A 19508-nucleotide genomic window follows, 5' to 3' on the forward strand; every position below is an offset into this window, starting at 1 on the left:
AGAAAGAGGGAATGTGTGGGTGTGTTTGACAGAGTTGTCATGACAGGCGATGTTTCACACAAACATCAGTAAATTGTGGAAAGGTCAGCCTGTAGAGTTCAACATGTAATGTACCTAAATTAATAAATGAGAAGAACACTAATAAAATGAGATCTAAGACTTTGTAACTTGAATACTAGTCCTCAAGCTTTCCTTTTGAGACAAAACATTTAGTATTTTACTGAGCAATGTGTACTGAAGTCCAATTCAATTCAGTTCAGTTTTATTTCACAGCAACATATTAGCTCAAAACACTTTACAAAAAAGTAATTTTAATTCAATCATGCATACATTCTAACTGATTTATCAAACAGTACAGTAAGCAACAGTTAATTAATCAAGTTAGGTTAAAAGGTTTCTATCCAAGAAAACTCAGCAGAGCATCTAGTCAATGACTTTCAGCATTCACTCCTCCAAGTCTTGACTTCATAGTAATCCCTCATAACGAGCAAATTTGGAGACTAAAAACTTTTTTCATAATAATGAAAGTTAATAGCAGGACAGGCATAATGTAGACATGTACATTATGTCAATCAATGTTCTCCTTCAGGAAAGAATCACAGCATATCAGAATGCGAGAAAAATAACTCCTAGAAAACAAAAAGCTGACAGTTGAAACAACAGCAAATAATGCAAGCTGGTGAGTAGTAGAAGAACAAAGTGAGAAAAAGTGGTCAGTTTATCCTCCAATATCCCAAGCCTATTGAAGAATAATTACAGAAATGTAGCTGAGGATCACTTATTGAAGCCATTCTAACTTTAACTCTAAGCTTTATAAAAAAGAAAGTTTTAAACCTAGACTAGAAAGTAGACAGAATGTCTGTCTCACAAACTAAAACCAGGGGCAATGAAGCTAATCCTACCACATGGAAAGCTAGCATTAACTTGCATACATTGCTGGAGAGTACCAAGACGCTTTCTTACAACAAAAAAGAGTTTAAAAAAGAAAGGGAATTTGACAAAAATTCAAAGAAGACGTAAAGCCCACAATGAAAGAACATCTCAGCAGTTTCGGGAAGTAACTGATGTGCAAACTACCAAACCAAAAGAGCAATATCACTGAAGCGTAAACCCGAATAGCTGACCTTGAAGCTGCATGCTCGGAAATGAAAGACTTTTGGACATAAAGGGTCACCTTGTGTTATGTGTTGTTTAATTAAGAGTCTCCCCCTAGTGTGCAATTTATTTGCTTTTGTTTGTTTTTTTTCTTTTCTTTTCTTATAGTTTTTGTGTATTGTTTGACCCTTTTTAATTACTGTGCTCTAAAAATAACAATAAAAATAAAATTAGAAGTACAAAAGATGACTGCAACATCATTCAGTGTCACTGCAGTGGAGAACGGTTTGAGAGTTTAACAGTCTAACAGTGTCAGGAAGTAAGATGTTTTTCCTACCGTTCCTCCTGGTCATATGTGTGTGGTCGCAGCAAGGGATGGATGCAGCTGGATGGGATCTTTCATAATGCTGCTTTCTCTGTTGCTAAGCATCTGATAGATGCACAATGGTGCAGTTAGAAACCCTTTTGCTTTTACAAAAAAGATCCTGGGTCCAAATCCCTGCCTCGGATCTTTGCATACAGTTTGCACGGTCTCCCTGTGCCTACCTGGATTTTCTCGAGTACGCTGACTTCCTCTAGTCCACAAACATGAATGATGGTCCTTTGAACTTCAACAACCTCTGCTGCCTCTGCCTCTTTGCCACTGTGCAACTGCTCCAGCACATCATGACACAGGAACTCAGGGTGCTCTCCACCACTCACCTGTAGGAGTTTAGTATGTTGTAATCGAATCATCTGCTTTTCAGCCTGGCCTCATCGACTCTTTGCTTTTCCTGTAAAAGAAAAGTACAGCTGGACCAGCTGTTCTGTCCTCCGAAACAAATCCCAGTCAGTCTGAACTGACGGACGCTCACCAATGCCACATGCATACTCACCACAAGAGGTGAGTATGCATGCCTGGACTTTGTCAAGGCACTCAGCTACACTCGCTACATTCTCTGTCAAGAGGAGGGATTGCTGAGTAAAATCAGTAACTTGATGTCTCTTATCCCTAAGAAATTAACTCATTTAGGTATTTAGCTTTAATTTATAAGTACTATAAACATGTTGTCTTTAAGCAAAGATTTATTTGTTTATTTGTGTCCACATTCAGGCTTTAAATCAGGAGCAGAACATTGTTTGACAGGCTCAGCAGGACTGTTGTATTTACTCAAACACAAACTGGAGAAAAGTTAGATGCATCTTGTCCTCACTGCTTTGTCTCATACAAGACGGAAAAATATTAATGTTGCTTTGTTTTGTGAAACTAGTAGAAGAGCATCTTGACTTACATTGGAGTTTATGTTACACTCTTGGGCAAAAGAGTGTTTAATTCGTTTCAGGGTTTCTTGCACAGTTACATTTTTTTGTATCTACAAAAGTTTCAGTGTAATTATATTTAGATAAAAGAATTTGAATGACAATTAGAACTTTAAAATATATGGAAATTACCTAAAAGCTAAGATTAGTGTTACAAAATGTTTTCATTTTTGTAACACTTCGCTCTATTAATAATTCCTTGTTCTGATGTTTCTAATTGTTTCCCTTTCTCTGTCTGAGTCTCTCCAGATTTAACTTTTTTATAAGACAATAAATATTTAGAAGAGAGTGCCCTCACTGCACGAGAGAAAAATAACACCCTCTTGGCCTCCATATGAAACACTAAGTGTGATTCACACCAGAGCACTTCAGTTCACTGGAAGTGAACTGGACTTTGTTTCCTTGAACAGCTGATGGATGATCTGTTTAAGCAGATTGTGCGGTCTGAAAAAGGTCAGGAGAGAAAATAACATCTCTCTGGATAATTTTCACTCTTTCACTCATGTTTTTTAATGCTGCAGCTGTCACCTTACATAGAGAACAACACACTTTTAGCTCCTGTTTTACCTACTGCTCATTCTGAGGCTTTAGCATTATGTCGCTGCCAGGTGGTATAACTGATGCTGTTACCTGAATGGTCTGGTGTGTGTGAAGACAACCATCCAGAAAAAAGCAATGAAAGCACACCAGCCTGGGCTTTGTCATGCATCTGACGTTTGCTGTCACCTCCACTGTGAAACATGGAGGCGGCATTATCTTGCTGAGGAGGATGGTAAAAGCTATTTGTCGGAATTAATGAGGAGATGAGGTTAAAAAGGGTTAAGTCTGGAGGAGTGGTTTAGATCAGAACATGTTCATGTTCAGCACTGGCCTTGTGACATCACAGTAAAAATATCTGGATCTCAACTTTAACCGAACTTATAAAAAAAGAGACACAGGTTGGAGGGGAAGAGGGTGTGCAGGTGCACGTCGGACTGATGGATCTCCTGAGATTAGCCCAGAGAAACGTTTTCTTGGATTGTTGGGTGAAAGCTTGACCTAATGCTGATGGAATTAAAAGGACTTCAGGTTGTAAAATAAAGGCCACACGGGGCAAGGACCGGACCCGATACCTGGAGTGACTTGGGCGAAGGATGATCCAGGCCAGACGAAGGACATAGCCCGAGATATAAAGACGCCGACCAGGTGAGACGTTTCCATATTAATTGGTCAAAAACTGATGAAATGTTGGGGCCCAATGGCATTTTTGTGAGTGTACTCGGATCCTTATTTTTTGAGCGCATAACTGCAGACTTTTTGTTGGACAGTTATCGAAAGCTCTCCTTTTGTTTTGTTTCAGAGACTACAAAGTATTCACTCTGAGGGGCTGAATATAAACGTACAGAACAGTCCAGCAAGGAAAGGTTTTTATTTACATTCCATTTTTCTCATAGTTACGCACTCCTTTGTTTACATCTATCAGCTTAAAAATGTGTTTGTTTGTAGTAGTCCTGTGGCGAGTAGTAGAGGTATGTGATATTGCATAATTTGATATGGATCTGATACCAAGAAAATATTTGTCCAGTATCACCAATACGAATAGACACTTTATATTTAATTACTGACCTTTAACACATTAACATGAGTTGTGTGTATTTTTTCTAAATAAAGTGCAAAAAAATTACCATTTGAGACCAAATAAAAAATATTGAGGCAGAGTTGAGAAACTATAATACAAAATAAATGAAATCTGAAACTAAAGTGTAGATTTTAACACACTGGTATCGATCCAATATTGATACTTTGGTATTGATATAATTGATATTTTGGATCCCACCTGATGGAAACTGAGAAGTTTTAGAGGTCTGAATACTTTAGCAAGGCACCTTTATCATCAGGGAGCAGACATAAAGATTAATTATATAGATATGCTTTTATTAGAAATAAGACACATTCATATTGTGCTCTGAAAACTGTACATCAACAAAAAAGCAGTACTGGTAAAATAAAAAGGAGGTGGGGGATCTGTGTTGGAGGTAAGGATGGCTTCATGGGCTTATGGGGGGGCGACAGACAAACACAGATCTGAATGACTCAGTGGTGATATCAAAACACACAGTTACATAGCGATACAGAACACTTGTAGTCCAGTACCCTGATGAGTCAGGGGAGAGGGTGCTGGGGAGGGAGCTAATCAGTATCAGAATAATCATGTTCATATTCATAATAATGAGAACAACTATCCTCAAGCACAGTAAGAAAGATATTTATAGGCTAAAATCCATTCTGTAGAACTCTGTCGAAATAATTACAATGCTATACATCAGGACTTCAGGTGAGCCTTGTGCTTTCCCTTTGTGCAGCCTGCACACACAGGCACACACACACACCGCCTGATGACCTCATTGGATGCCATCATCGTTGACCAATGAGTCAGATATAAGTAAAGCCGCATACTCCTAATGCACTTCTCAGTGCACGCAGCCACACACACACACACCCACACCCACGCCCACACACAACACCCGCACACAGGGTCCTTTCAGTTCACTTTTCTAGACTGCCAACATGTTGAGCTTTGGTCTTCTCAGGGTGTCTTTACTTCATGAACCCCAAGTAGCTAGGCTCCCACTGAATGATACGGGCCAATTAGGGCCCACAGCCCACACATGCCCCGCCCACACCACAGTCTCTGAACTCTCCCTGCTTTTTGTCCTGTTTGTCCTCTGTCAGGTCACAGTCCTGTTGACCTCGGCATGCTCCAATCACTGTGCCCGGATCAGTACTGAGGAGTGGGTTGGGTCCGGTCCAGGTCCTTAAACCCAGCTTAGTGTCACTGAGAGGCAACTGAAGCTGAGCCTCCATCAGGACAGCCTCAATATTAGCCAAGAGACACATGAGGATTATTATATGGTAACAGTTGAATACAGGGGAGCATGACTATGCTGTTTAGAACATCTGGATGATGCACAGGTAGAAGCACTTGGTCTCTTGTTATGAGTCAGCTGACTGTTGTCCAGACTTTTCGGCCACAATAAAGTATCAAATGAAACAAAAAGAGATGCCATTTTCCTCTATGCTCCAAACTCCAATTTCCAACCCTGTGAATCTGGTCCTCAGCCCTTCTCCAATTTATGTCCCTGCAGAGGACTCTACTTCATTTTGTATTGATCATGGCAGTATGCGTGAGTGTGTGTGTGTGTATGAGTATGTGTGGTGACAAGATGGCAGGGAGCCGCAGGGTGTGAGGCCCTGGTCAGAGGTCACACTTCCGTCTGCAGGTCCATGATCTCCTGGCCCACCAGGGGGATGGTGGCGCTGCTCTTCTCCCACTCCACCGTCTGCAGCTCCAGGGGTGACGCCGCCACAGCTTCCAGCTCCTTCCTCACCCAGGAAGGGGGCGAGTGGGGTTTGCGCATGCCCTCCCATGCCCTCTTACTGGGGGTCTGCTGCTTGTCCTGCAGAAAGGAGACAATAGGAAAACTTGCCTTTTTTATCTGAGCTTTTTTTATTTGAGAAACATTTGAATAAAGCAGAAGTGGCCAACTCCAGCATCCCAGAGTTAGCGTTCTGCATATCTCAGATATGTCTCTTTTGAAGCATAGTTAAAGTAATGCCTGAATCTGGTTCTCAGCATGTCATAAAGTGCTGTAGATGAATCATTCATTTGGTTCAGGTGGGAAAGAAGAAAACAGGCAGGTTGATGGCTCCTTTAATTCTTATGTAAAGTGCAAGATTTCTTCAGTTTTTGCTTTTTGTAACAAAATGTTTCAGATTATCTCACAAATTTTACCATCAGGTAAAGGTAACCTTTCAGAAAAGAAAAAAGAAAAACATTTGCTAATTATTTTATTTATTAAAGGAAAATAAATATCTACACCAAACTGGGGTAATATATTGTGGACTATAGAAATTCAGGAACAAATGAAAAACAAAATCAATAACATCTATCAATTTGGAAAGCCATTTGTAATGGTACGGGATTCCAGAGAACCTCAGTGAGATCGGCTTAGCGAGCACAGAGAAGGCCAGAGCAGCGACTCGACCAGCAGGTCTCACACAGCTGATGTTTGATTTTACAAAATAGTCACAATCAACACTTATTATGACTTTATTTCTTTTCCTACAGTTACCCCAATGAAATACTGCTGATCAAAGGGAACACAAAGGCCCGTCTCACAATACCTTCAGACAGGATAATAAATGTATCTTATCTTAATGAAAATGGTGGTTATGGAAATTAGAGCTATATTTAAAAAAAAAAAAAAATGTTCACAGTGAATCAACTAAAATATGAATAAGAAAAGCATATGTGCTTTCCAGTAAAAGAGCTCAATGCAAGCATGAAGTGGCATGAATGTCCCCCCCTCCAGGCCTTCCTTTTCCTTGTAGAGTCAATTCAACAAAATTCTACAAGTGACGTAATAAATTGGTTGATAATGAAACAGGAGAAGCAGAGAGGCAGTGCTGGTTGTTTAGCTGCTGGTGTCATTAAGCATAATGACCATCGGCTCCTTGCAGGTTTGTAGAGTCCTAAAAGCTCAGGGGGTCAGTGGGGTCACACTTCTAACACATAAGATCCACAACAAATATAAGAATGTTTAATATGTTGTTTTGATTGTATGTTGTCTACACTGTGTAGAGATATCAAGCATAACATTATGACCTTCCTGCTAGTGTGTTGGAGCAACTCTGGTGAACTCCTTTCTGGAAGAGGATCGGTTTGTTAGTCCACAACATCCCACAGAGGCTGAGTTGGCCTGAGATCTTAATGTGCTGACACCTTTCTGTCAGAATCTTCTTTAATACTCTGCGCTACACTCACTCAACTGGGCCAGTCTTCATTCCTCATGTGCCTCAGTGGGCCTTCATGAAGCTCCATGAACCTTCTTTAGTAGATATTGAACACTGCAGAACACAGACACCAGACAACATCTACAGGTCAGGAATTGTGGTCATGATTTGCTCCCTTTCAGACTTGCTCACATCCTTATGATGTTTTTCCTGCCCTAATGATTGGAGAAGATTGTACATTTCAGGAGGAACAGGGCTAGACCAAACCCTATTTCCAAGTGGAGGTGGTTGAGGGATATAAATACCTCCAGTCGGTTATCTGGACAACAGACTGGACTGGCGACACAACTCTAAAGCCTCTGTAAGAAGGACAGAGCAGACTGGTCTTCTTGAAGAAGCTAAGATCCTTCAAGGTTTGCAGCAAAATGCTGCAGATCTTCTATTAGTTTGTTGTTGAAATCGTCATCTCTTCATCCGTCATCTGTTGGATGACCAGGGACAGAAAAAGGTTCAATAGCCAGATAAAAAGACTGGTTCTGTTGTGGGGACGACTATGGGACCTCTGCAGATGATGATGCAAAGAAGGATTTAACATAAAATCAAGAAAATTTAACCCGACCATCCTCTTCAGCCAGAGGCTTTTTACATACTACTACAGGAGATCTTTCCTGCCAACACTGTCTTATATAACTCTTTGAAGACTTTGAATTAATATGAGTTACAACAACTTTTATTTTCCCTTTGGGATTAATAAAGAATTTTTGAATTTGAAGGTCTACTTGCCACAAAGCTGTTATTATGAGATAATTAGTGTCCGTTCTTCTCTCAGTCATAATGTTATGCCTCATTCATGTATGATCTTACGGACTACTCTTTAGCAGAATGAGGCAGGTATTTTTAATTTTATGTTGATAGCCTAAAGTTAAGAATAAAGCAAATCAGTGAATCTTTGAGAAAATTGGCATGAAAAAAAAAACTGAATCTATTTATCAGTATTTATATAAAATGAAAAAAACTAACATGCCCTTTATGAATCCAGAAAGAAAGATACAATGAAATTTGAAGCAAATCGGGTATGTAAGGCTATAAATATATAAGGCTGTTCCAATGAACAATTAATTAATTGCATAAAATAAGGTCAATAGTTGCAATTTTGAGGATTAATATTTTTGAAGGGAAATTCTTTTACAAAAACGTCATAGTCAATTTTATTTATGGCTTTGGTTGTGTGTTGTTAATACTTTATTTATATTTATTGATTCTGGTTATGTTTTATTATTACTGTTAGAGTGTGAAATGTTCTGTACAACATTATAGCTCATTAATCTTTGAGAGAGCAAACTTGCATTATTATGCCATTATCAATCTATTTCTTGAAAATAATGACAAACAACATTATCATTTATTGCAATACTTTTTGAGACAATTTATGATCCAGCAAAATTTATCATGACAGCAATAGTCCAGGTTTGCTCTTTTTCTTTCAGGTTAACATCCTAATCTCTTTGTTGACTTGAATGGAAGAGCTTGAGCGTATACAGTTATTTATTTTTTTTCTCTGTTCTTAAAACTACAGGAAACTCAGAAAGGTCTTGAAGACTGTAAAGTGAAGTTACCTTTTTCAAATAAAAAGATATTTTAAAAAATAACATTTTTTAAATGTTAAAAAATGCCCAAAGTCGGGTACCAAAGTCGGTCCTCGAGGGCCGGCATCCTGCACGATTTAGTTCTCTTCTTGGTGGTTGTAACAAACTTTTCAGTATGTCAATGATGTCAGTGTTCTTCTTAGGCGTTCTAACGAGCCATCCTTGGATCCAGGTGTGCTAAACCAGGGAGAGTTTAAAATATGCAGGTCCTCGAGGACCAACTTTGGGGACCCCTGCTTTATAGCAAAGCAATAATAATAATAATACTAATAATAATAATAATATTTTTTTTAATGTACATTTAAATTAGTTTTTTGTTAATCACTGAATGTCAGGACCGTGTAGAGATCTTTGGAGGAGTGGGGGCTTAAGGTTAAACAGGGGCACACTGAACAATATCTTAAAACACTGTTTAACATAGCAAAAACTCATATTAATCAAGAATATTAATTGCGGGGACAATGCAAAGCAAATTTAATCTAGGTTTTCCCCAACAGGTATAATGCTGCTGTTTCTGCTGCTGTCAGAGCCGGAGGGCTGTGTAGATCTGAGACTGTAGTTGTTAAACAGACCAGAGGAGAAATTAAGTTTGTTATAAAATAAGCAAATTCGCTGCTATTTTAGTAAATAAACCCTAATACTATCCCAGTGTTTAATCTCCATAGCAACCTGGCTGCAGACTGCTTTAAAGATCAAAAAAGCTCAGAGGGGTTAGCTCTACATATTTTTCAATGTTAGCACCTCAGAGAGCTAGAATTGTAAGAATGAAAGATACATTATTTTCATTAGATTTTGTTATTCCACAAGGTCTTGAGAAACATCCATGCATTTAAGTTTAGTTGATTACTACAGCAGTGTTTTCATAGGTCTGGCTAAAAAATCTATCAGACATCTACTGAATGTCTAGGGCGAATATAAATGCTTGAATTGCAACAGACCACAGATCTAAAACGTTAGCATTTGTTTATTAAGCAACAATAAGTATTTGACAATATTGTTAAATTTTATTTAATGGTTTCAGCAGAGATAAATAAAAAAAAAAATTGTACATTTAGGATTTAATTCTAAAGTTTACTTTGTAAAAGTGCACAGAATCATCTTGATAGTTTGATTGTTGTCTTACGATGGCTAGACAACTAGCTATCTGTAATCTTTGTGTTTGTATTTGGTTTGTTTACAAATATATCCCAGCAAATAATAGCCAATAATCAGTGGTTAATTTTAAGCTTGGCCAATTAACCTGGTCCCTCTCTCACAGATGTCACAAAATCTATATTTCAAAAACTGTTAGTGATGTTGACATTCTTAGTAGGAAGAAAAGGCCCTAAATCAGATTCTGCCCAAAGCCCCACCCATATTACATCGGGTCGGCCCTGAATGAAGAGGTAGTCGCTGCTCTGCACATCTCTGTTAGATGTGAGAAACTAATAGAGAGTTTTTATTTATGAGACACTAGCAGGGACAGACCTTTAGGCTTCAGGCTCCTCCGACCCGACGTGAGGTTCAGAGGAGGCAGAGTTAGGCTTGTCGTCCTCCGAAAAAAAGCTAAAGACGTAACAGAAGCCTCTTCTCATTTGTACTCAGAACAAAACTTAGGAAGTGGATGTTTTTATGAGTTTCTACAACTCAGTTTTGTCAATCTGCCAGGAGTGATGTGAACCTGCCTGGTAGTAATGTTAGGTTAAGGTGAAGCAGAGAGCTAATAGTGAGCAGGAGGTAGCGGGGCTTTGAGGTGCGTTCTGTAAAAAACCTCAGAGGCTTTCAGAGAACATCTGCATTCATCTTGTGTAAACACTGCTGGATGCTATAGATGAATTGAAGGGGCAACTGCTTCTAACCTGTGGATGTGTCAAATTAAAAGGGGCAGTTTAAGAACATTTGCCACACTTTTCAGATTTTTTTATTGTTTTGAACTAGTTTATTTTTTTTAATTTAAAAACCATGCCTTTTCCTCTCTTTCCCTAGTTGCACACTGTCTGTGTTGTTCAATAATAAAAAAAAACATCTTACATTTCAACTGGCAGGTTGTGGTTGTAATGTGACACAATGAATAGCACTACAATCAGATCTCCACACTCAGCATTTGGTATTAATGGTAGTGCTACATACAGCTTGAAGCCACCGTTCATTTATTCTGATTCTAACAACACAGAACGATAAACCATCATGTTTAGAACCAAGGCATTGACAGTTAAACAGGAGAGCTAATGTCAGTGTTAATTTGTGCTAATGGTTAGACGGATAGGGAAACATTCAGTATAGCAGAGGGGAAGGGGCAGAATAAAATTAAACTGTTTACACTCATGTTGGTCTTGTCGCTGCCGGTTGAGGACACACTCCATCTTTTGGCAGCTTTGGCATCAACAGGTGGAGACTCTCTATCCTTGTCTGCACTTTGAATCTTCCTGTTCAGGTCCTGAAACATGTCCTGGTGCCGTTTCCGGGTGTGCATTATTTTCTACACAGGAACATCGCACGTTACGTACAAGTTTAATAGAACAGACTACCATCAGTTCTACATCTGCTTTCTCTGCACATTAAATGTTCCTACTCTGCACAATACTTTCTGGAAAATAAATGTAGTTTAAAAAGGTAGAGGTCTTTAAAACAGACATCAGGCTTTTTGGTGTAAGTTTCAGAATCTCTGTAGGAAGCAAAGAAACTACAATTACCTCAAAGTCAAGCTCTGCATAGCGTGATTTTCGTCTCTGGGGGGAGATGAGACAGAGAGATTAAAATTCCTTCTAGATATTGGAGGCCTTGTGAGCAGAAATACTCAAGCGTTTAATAGTGGAGCTCCACATGAACCGCTTTAGAAAAGGTCTTCCTGGGCTTAGGAGAAGTGAGTCATGGGGGACGAAGCGAGCTCTGCTGTTGGTTATTCAGACCCCGCTGGCACGAGTTTTCAATAAACAGCTTGTGACCGAATGACCTTTAGGTCAGCTGTCCCAGAGAGCTGAAGGAAGGCCTGACCTTCAGGTTGCCTGCTTCCTCTGGCAGCTGCTGCCTCACACGCCATTATGGAAGTGTGTTTTGCCCCGGAGTGAAAAGACACCAGCAGGCAGATGTCTGAGCCACTTTGTGCTGATCGGCGTGGCATCTCATCCACATGCTGCTGTCTGTAGTGCAAGCTCACAGAGAATTAACCTTTTTACAGAGGCTCCTCTAACATGTGCCCAGAGAAACTTCTCATTATCAGTGGAAGCAAGCAGCTGTGGTATGCATCAGCTCGGAGATGACCGAAGTGATGAAAAAATGAAATGTTCTGACAGCAATTAATAATACTTCTAAGTATTGGAATGATTATTCAGTTTAACAATGTTTTCCTCATATGGTGATCATAGCTGGGAATCCTTTCTCACTCTAATGCTGTGTTGGTTAAACGAGACACAATCAATTATTCCAGAAAGCAATTATAGAACTTAATTGTTCCTTCAGCTGCTTGTATTAATAATTAGTTTATGTTTAATAACAGATGCTGCATCATTGATGACTGATGCAGGAGAAACAACAATTTGGTTAAAGTTATATGCTGATTTCTGTGGATTATGAGGCAAAAAAATGAGGAAATGTGATGAAAGGATGATATTTACAGAGTTTACATTCCAAATCTTGCATATTATCATATTTCATTGAACTAACCCCATCAGACCAACAGAATCATTCTGAACACTCTAAGCATTTGGTCCACTGATCCCATCTGAAGATTTTACATAGACATTCAAAAAGCTTATGACAATAAAAATATAAAAACAATGTCTCATTTCCACATTCATGTGTGTTCAGTCAATTTTTCAGTATAATGTGCTGATTATATGCCTTCCTCATTAGGTACATATCTTTTCTTTCTATAGAAGTGACATCTCATCACATTTACATGTATAACTGGATTCATAGGAATACATGAATCCTCTGGTCCTTACAAGGTCACTAAAGCCGGTTCACTCTATCAGAAGTAGAAGAACATCCACCAGATGTCATTATTGTTCCAGTGCTGCTTCATATTTAGCTCCATCTATTTTTAAATCAAGTCCAACCAGCATGATACTGCCACCACCACATTTCCACCTGTGGGGGAGAGGTAACTATCTAAGAGGGATTGGGATTTTTTTAAATGATAAATTATTTACAGAAAAGTTTGCCCCTTTTTAAATAAAAAAAACAAACAAACAAACAAAAAAAAACCTCTGAACACTAATAAGCACAACAGTTTCTATTGTGCTTATTAGTGCATATCAAGGAGTATTTGGTGTTTGGACTATTAAAAGCGTTTGTAGAGCAGGTTTCAATTATCCACAGGTTTGATCTACCTCCTGGAGATTCTGGTCCTTAACCTCCAGAATTACCAGACAGAGTTATACCTAACAGGAATGTTGCCCCACCTTCCTGATGTCCCGCACCCACCTATGTAACTCTGGATGAACAGAACCTCTGAATGTTCTGTGACTTTACAGACACATCTGAAGAAAACCTCACAAACACTAACAGAACGTTTGAATGATCAGAAGTAAAGAACACACTGCTACAGCTGTTCTCTCATATCTACACAACAGATATAAAGCAGTCCATATTAAATAACAATTTCAAGAATGTACTGTTGAAAACCTCTGAAGGAGCTTGATATGTCAGGGATTCTGGGTTTCCCAAAGTAATAAATAGAACTTCAAGTCTATATGGTTGAAACTAAAATCATATTCCCCGTTTGTGCCACAGTCTTGGTTCTGAAACCAAGACTGTTTCAGATGATATGTTTAGCAACACACCTGCATGTGGAAATGATACATTACTGCCTTCTTAAGAAAATTGTTTTACATCTATCTACATTGCATGTCTGGTTGTTGTTTTGATGGGGCTGGCATTGTTCTTATGAGTAATTAAGTTAGCACTTAATAACAAAATGATAAAAAATCCTTCCTGTTTCCAAAACTGGGGAGTCGTACTTAAAATGTAAATTAGATCACATGACTTTATCAATAAACCTGAAATTTAACTGATAAGACAAACAAATCTAATGTCAAATCTATCTTTATTATTTACTCTATTATACTGTTCAAATAAACACAATCTAAGTAACTTTGGTCTTGTTTCAAGTGCAAAAATCTAAGTACACTTGAAATAAGACAAACCTAACTTACAAGTAATTTTTCAGCAAGAACAAGGAGTTTGAAATCAATAATTTCTTATATTGGTGTAAAGGTACTAGTTCCATTGAGAACTATAACATGGGGAAAATGTCTTGCTAGATTTCAAGTTTTTGCAGTGAATAACACACCTGTTTCATTTCCACATGTTGTGGAAATGGAATCATAATTATTTTGTACACGGTGTAATATATAAAAAAGTAGAATCACTGGCATCTTAAGTCTTACAAGAAGTGGAAATAAATTTGTTCTCTGAGTCTATTTGAAATCCGTCCAGGTCCGGTGGTCTTACCTCCAATGAGCTCATGGACAGTGTGGAGACGGTTTCACTCTTGGACATCACCCCGGAGTTGCCAGAGTCGCCTGCATCTGCCAAGCTGCTTGTTGTTTGCGAGTCTCTGGGCATGTTGTGCAGGTTGTGAGCTGGTGAGTCTCTGTCAGTACATGACACACTGACCTGGTCAGTAGGAAGGCTTTTGAGCCCAAAGCCAGGGACTGGCTCTCCAGCAGTAGAGTTGGCCAGATGGATGAGCCTGCTCTGAGGGAGCTGTTCCATGGTGATGTTATACTTGTTGGTCTGATCGTCTTTCCCCTTGGCGGCCTTCAGTGTACCTGTGCTGTTAGCCGGTAGGATAACGTACCCCGGGCCTTTGCCGGTGCTGTCCGAGCTGCTGCCCTCCCCATTCCCTCGGGGCAGTTCCCCGTCCAGCTGCTTGAAGAGCTCGCCATCACAGATGTAGATGGATTTGGCGCCGGGGAGCTCGGTGCTGATTCCCTTTGCAGCACCTTTCTCCCGGCGCAGAGTGAGGGTGTGGCTGGAGTAGTCGGCCACATTCTGGAGGTGAACCTTGGTCATGCTGGCTGGCATTGTGTTAAAGTTGGATCCTTTCTGAAGGGTGAGGGTCCCGGCAGAAGCCTTGTCTTCCCCCTGGAGAGACGAGCGCTTCGCTGTGCCTGGAGACCAAACATAGATGAAGGATAAACTTGCCCACCTAATGCTTAAACTATCAATGAACCTTCATCACATTCCACTGAAACAAAAGAGCTAAAAGATTAAGTTTATATTACATTAATTAAATACAGACGATAAAGTGGTACAAGTCTTTATTATTGTGTATCAATATTGTGTAGAGAACCACCACAGCATAATGCTTTCCATGTTTTCCCATGGGACGTTACATTCTAGGTCAGGGGTGCCCAAAGTCGGTCCTCGAGGGCCGGCAACCTTGCATGTTTTAGTTCTCTCCCTGGTGGTAGTAACAACCTTTTCAGCAGGTCAATGTTCTTCTTTGGCCTTCTAACGAGTCATCAATGGATTCAGGGAGAAAACTAAAACATGCAGGATGTCGGTCCGGCACCTCTGTTCTAGGGGATATGTATGGTAGTTTTCACATTGTAGTTTCTATCTAGGAAGAAGCTGCAAACTTTATATCAGAGTTTGCAGTTTGATATTTTTACTCTTTCAATAACAGCCAGATTTATGCAGTGTGCCAAGATGAACTCTGAATCTCAGTAACTCCTCCAGAGTTATCACCAGCTGATCAACACATTAACCAGTTTTGAAGTCATTCCACTGGCTCCCTCTAACTCAGAAAACAGACTCTGAAATACTTCTGTTAGTTTATAAATCCCCAAATGGTTTAGTGCCACAAAACATTAATAGTGCTGCTGTTGTATCAATCTTCCAGACCTTTCAGGTTCTGGTTCCAGTGATGCAGAGCAGATGTTGAGAAGCAGCATTCAGCTTCTATGCACCACAAATCTGGAACAAACTTCCAGAAAACTGCAACACAGCTGAAACACTGAGTTCCTTTAAATCTAGAGTAAAAACCTACATTCTTTAGTCCTTTTCTCATCTGTTTCTCCTGTCTGCTCCTCATTAAGATTAACTTTCCGGACCAGCTGCCTCTCTTTGCTTAATGTTGCTTTCTTCTGTTATTAAAGCCTTACTTTATAAAAATCATCTTCTGCTGCTTACTCCTTCTCCAAACAATGCAGTTGGAATGTTTTTTTACAGGGTATATGATTTTAAGTAAGCAGCATAAAATATTCTTAGTATATTGCAACATGGGGTATTTCATAAAACGTTTAGGTTACAAAAATGCCTTAGACAATGCTTCAAACTAATTTTTCAAAGATTACTCTCTGTGGTCCCTCTTCCTGTTTGACAACTCCAAAGAAAAACAAAAACAGCCATCTTGTCTTTTGTCACTTTTCCACCAGGTTTTCTCTGCAGCTCAGTAGCTTTTCTGCTCCAGATGCTGCTCCTAATATCCTGTCTAACTTTAAAATCAGACTCCTGCTCCCAGCAGATTTAAGAGCAGAGCCCATATCTGATGCAGCGCTGCCAGAAGGGACTTCATTATACAGCAGCAGATTAGGAGAGACTCAGGCGGCCATGTTTATCTGCATTTAACTGCTCAGCACATGTCCAATCTACTTCCATTCGCCATGATTTAACTGTAGCACACAGCAGTCAAGCTGGATCTCTTGTTGAAACACTTCCCTGAGAAAAGGAAGTTATTATGACTGTTTGACACAACTGCTTCACATCTGTTCCAACAACACAGAGGAACCTGCAGCAGTCAAAACAGACAGATGAGGCATACAGGAACGGCTGTCCCTAAAAATGAATAAAAGACAACCAACAAATTAAACATATCAAACAGTAAACTTACCGGATCTGCAAGCCATATCCACGTCTTTTTCAAAGTCAGTCTGCGAATAGAAAATAGCACATGTACTGACTTTGAATGTCCGACTGCTTCTTGGAAAGAACAAAAAAACAAGATGGCTGATGCTTACCATGAGCTGAGCATGGCCATTTTGAAAAGATCCACCTGAATCTCCATTAGCGTCTTCCTGCCGATCCACCACTCGACACTTGACCGCTTCCTGAACCTGCAGGAAACCATGGGAGCAGTGGTTACTCAGAACAGGACAAATACTAGCAGCACAGATACAGAGGGACAGGCGGGATATTTTAATAACTGAGCCACATCAGGCCAGAAAACCTAAACCTTCTACTGAGGATAACAAAACATTCTACCATTTAGGTCCAGATTTAATGGGGAATATTTGCAGGGATTCTTCAGTTCACTTCTACAAACCTTCTGTCCTTCTGTGTCATGTGACCTACTGTAACCAGACAACTATTGGCGTAGAGCACAGGTGTCAAACTCCAGTCCTCAAGGGCTGGTGTGCTGCAGTTTTTAGATGTGCCACAGGTACAAAACAATGGAATAAGATGGCTTAATTACCTCCTTCTTGTGTAGATCAGTTCTCCAGAGCCTTGCTAATGACCTAATTATTCTATTCAGGTGTGGTGCAGCAGAGGCACATCTACAAGTTGCCTTGAGGACAGGAGTTTGACACCCCTGGTATAGAGTGCTGCTAAAACACTAGTCATTCATTCTCCAGGTATGAAGTGAAGAACACTAGCTTTTTCAAAACCAAAAGCTAGTGTTTATGAAGCATGAAAACACTTTTTCTCTAGGTTTTCGCAGCACAAAACTTACAATAACATGTTATATCCTGAAATATCAATAAGCCATATAAAAACAGAATAAAAATGCTAATTTTAGCCTAGCGCTTCAGTGAACTGCAGCACATAAAAAACAAAAGCAGCAAGATTTGATTTGGTTGAAGAATCACACTAATGTAATACTGATGAAAGATATTGTGTTACTACATTTTAAAGCTACTGTGGTTTCAACAATTAATTTTAATTAAGTACACACACTTAAACCCACTAACTGAAATTTGGTGGTTCAGTTCAGTTCTCAGACTGATGATAGAGCTCAAAATACAGTAATATTGTCTTTCACAAATAGTACATTAGCAAAAACATAATCAATTGGACTTAAACCAAGCCAAACTGAAGCTAACTTCCACTAATTACAGTGGGTAGTCATGTTGGGTACCTCTCTGCGCAGGATGCAGTGAACCATTACGATAACAAAACCTTCCAGAGAATCAAACACAGCAAAAAGAATCTGGAAGAGGGCAGAACGCCGGTCAGTGATGGCCAGGACAGCAGACATCCATGTGAGAGCCAAGAGAGGCAAAACCACACAGGAGCTCCACAGTGACGCCCTGCAGAACATGAAGAGAATTACAGTCACGGAGTGACTACGCAAAACAAAAGCTAGGACTACATAGGTTTACTACCTAATGTACTAATGACATTTTATTACGTAGTTAAGATTAGTTTGCCTTTACAAAGAACAGTGTAATACAAAAATTATGGAAATAAATAAGATTACTCTTTTTTTCATAGGTAAAACAGGAAATAATATGAATAACAATATTTTGTTCTTCAGTAACTATCTAGGCTGTAAATAGAAGTTCTTACCCATGCAAAAATATATTCATTTCTTTAACTACCAAAACATCCGTCATGTATTGAATAAGTATCTAAATAAATATGTTTCTAAATTACTTTTCTCACATGCATGTATATTTAAGATGTTTCAGTCAAACCACATAGGATCTAGTGCCACAGGAAAGAGAGGGAAGGAGCGAGGGTGAGGGTGGAGGTCAAAATAAAAGATGTGGAATGAGGCTGAAACAGAATGTAAAGACAAACACAGGAGGCAGAGCAGGACAGAGAGAGAGAGAGTCTGAGCTGAGGAAGTGTTGTCCCTGCCTTTCTCTGCTTGTTTATATTTCTGACTGATCCCATTTGTTCTAATGAGAGTATTAGAGATAAACTGTTCTCAGTACAAGTGTTCTGAAATGAACTGAGCATAATCAGCACTTTCACTTTTAATTACATAATATCCAGAGGTGGAAAAAGTACTCAGCGAACAGTGTAGCACATGCAGTGCCAGCAGAATTGTTCTAATTAGTCTATATCAAAACAAAGGAAACTAGAAGGAAAAAGGCCTGATATTCCAAATAATCACTCCTAAGTCTAATCAGCTGACAGTTGGGACTTAGGCTGGTAAATTTATTATCTTTATTCAATATATTTTCAATTACAGCTAATTACACATGTCCATATGTTGTCTGTGGAGTATTTCTATGATTTTACTAACTGCCCAATAGTGTTAACCAAGGAAAGTGTTTATAGGGAAAATAAATGAAAAAACAAAGTCAATTTTGACCAATTGAAGTTTGTGAACTAATAAAACTTAAAACTGTCACCAATTTATTACACTTAAGAATAAAGAGCACACAAAAAGAAAAGAGGACAATACGATGTATGCACTGTGTGAATTTCATCCCCATTTATTAATGGCAATAGCTCAACTTTTTATATTATTGTAGGTGATGAGATCCTCATCTGAAAAAGTTGTCTACTATGAAATAATATTTGATATACATATGTATACATTTATAAACAACAGCTAAAGGTTTGGACACACATTCCCATCCAAAGTGATTTGAAATTTACCTTCTGCAAGTTGAATACAAAACAAAAACGTTTTATAAATGTAGACATGAACAACGGTCATGAAAGGTCAGGTAAAAAATTTTATGTCAGTGTAGACTTGGAGCGAGGCAAAGAAAATCAACTTATAGTGGAGAATTATTAGTTAAACCATTGTTG

General features: G+C 39.1%; 1 protein-coding gene across 7 annotated transcripts in view; it reads right to left on the bottom strand.

Moving 5' to 3' along the window:
- Positions 1–3818: 3818 nt before the first annotated feature.
- The window catches only part of adgrb1a (adhesion G protein-coupled receptor B1a), a 163097-nt gene continuing 147407 nt past the window's right edge, over positions 3819–19508 (bottom strand). For 5 of the 7 annotated variants that reach the window (XM_044116707.1, XM_044116709.1, XM_044116706.1 and 2 more), the window contains 7 exons: positions 17878–18049; positions 16760–16855; positions 16633–16672; positions 14247–14908; positions 11486–11521; positions 11113–11271; positions 3820–5831 (listed from right to left, as the gene is read on the bottom strand). In XM_044116707.1, the coding sequence (XP_043972642.1) occupies positions 5637–5831; positions 11113–11271; positions 11486–11521; positions 14247–14908; positions 16633–16672; positions 16760–16855; positions 17878–18049 (1360 nt within the window). In that variant the 3' untranslated portion in view covers positions 3820–5636. Of the gene's footprint in view, positions 5832–11112; positions 11272–11485; positions 11522–14246; positions 14909–16632; positions 16673–16759; positions 16856–17877; positions 18050–19508 lie in introns of all 7 variants that reach the window. The other 2 variants (XM_044116712.1, XM_044116711.1) reach the window with 1 other exon arrangement.

Source organism: Gambusia affinis, linkage group LG05 (assembly GCF_019740435.1).
Source record: "Gambusia affinis linkage group LG05, SWU_Gaff_1.0, whole genome shotgun sequence".
Taxonomy (NCBI): Eukaryota; Metazoa; Chordata; class Actinopteri; order Cyprinodontiformes; family Poeciliidae; genus Gambusia; species Gambusia affinis.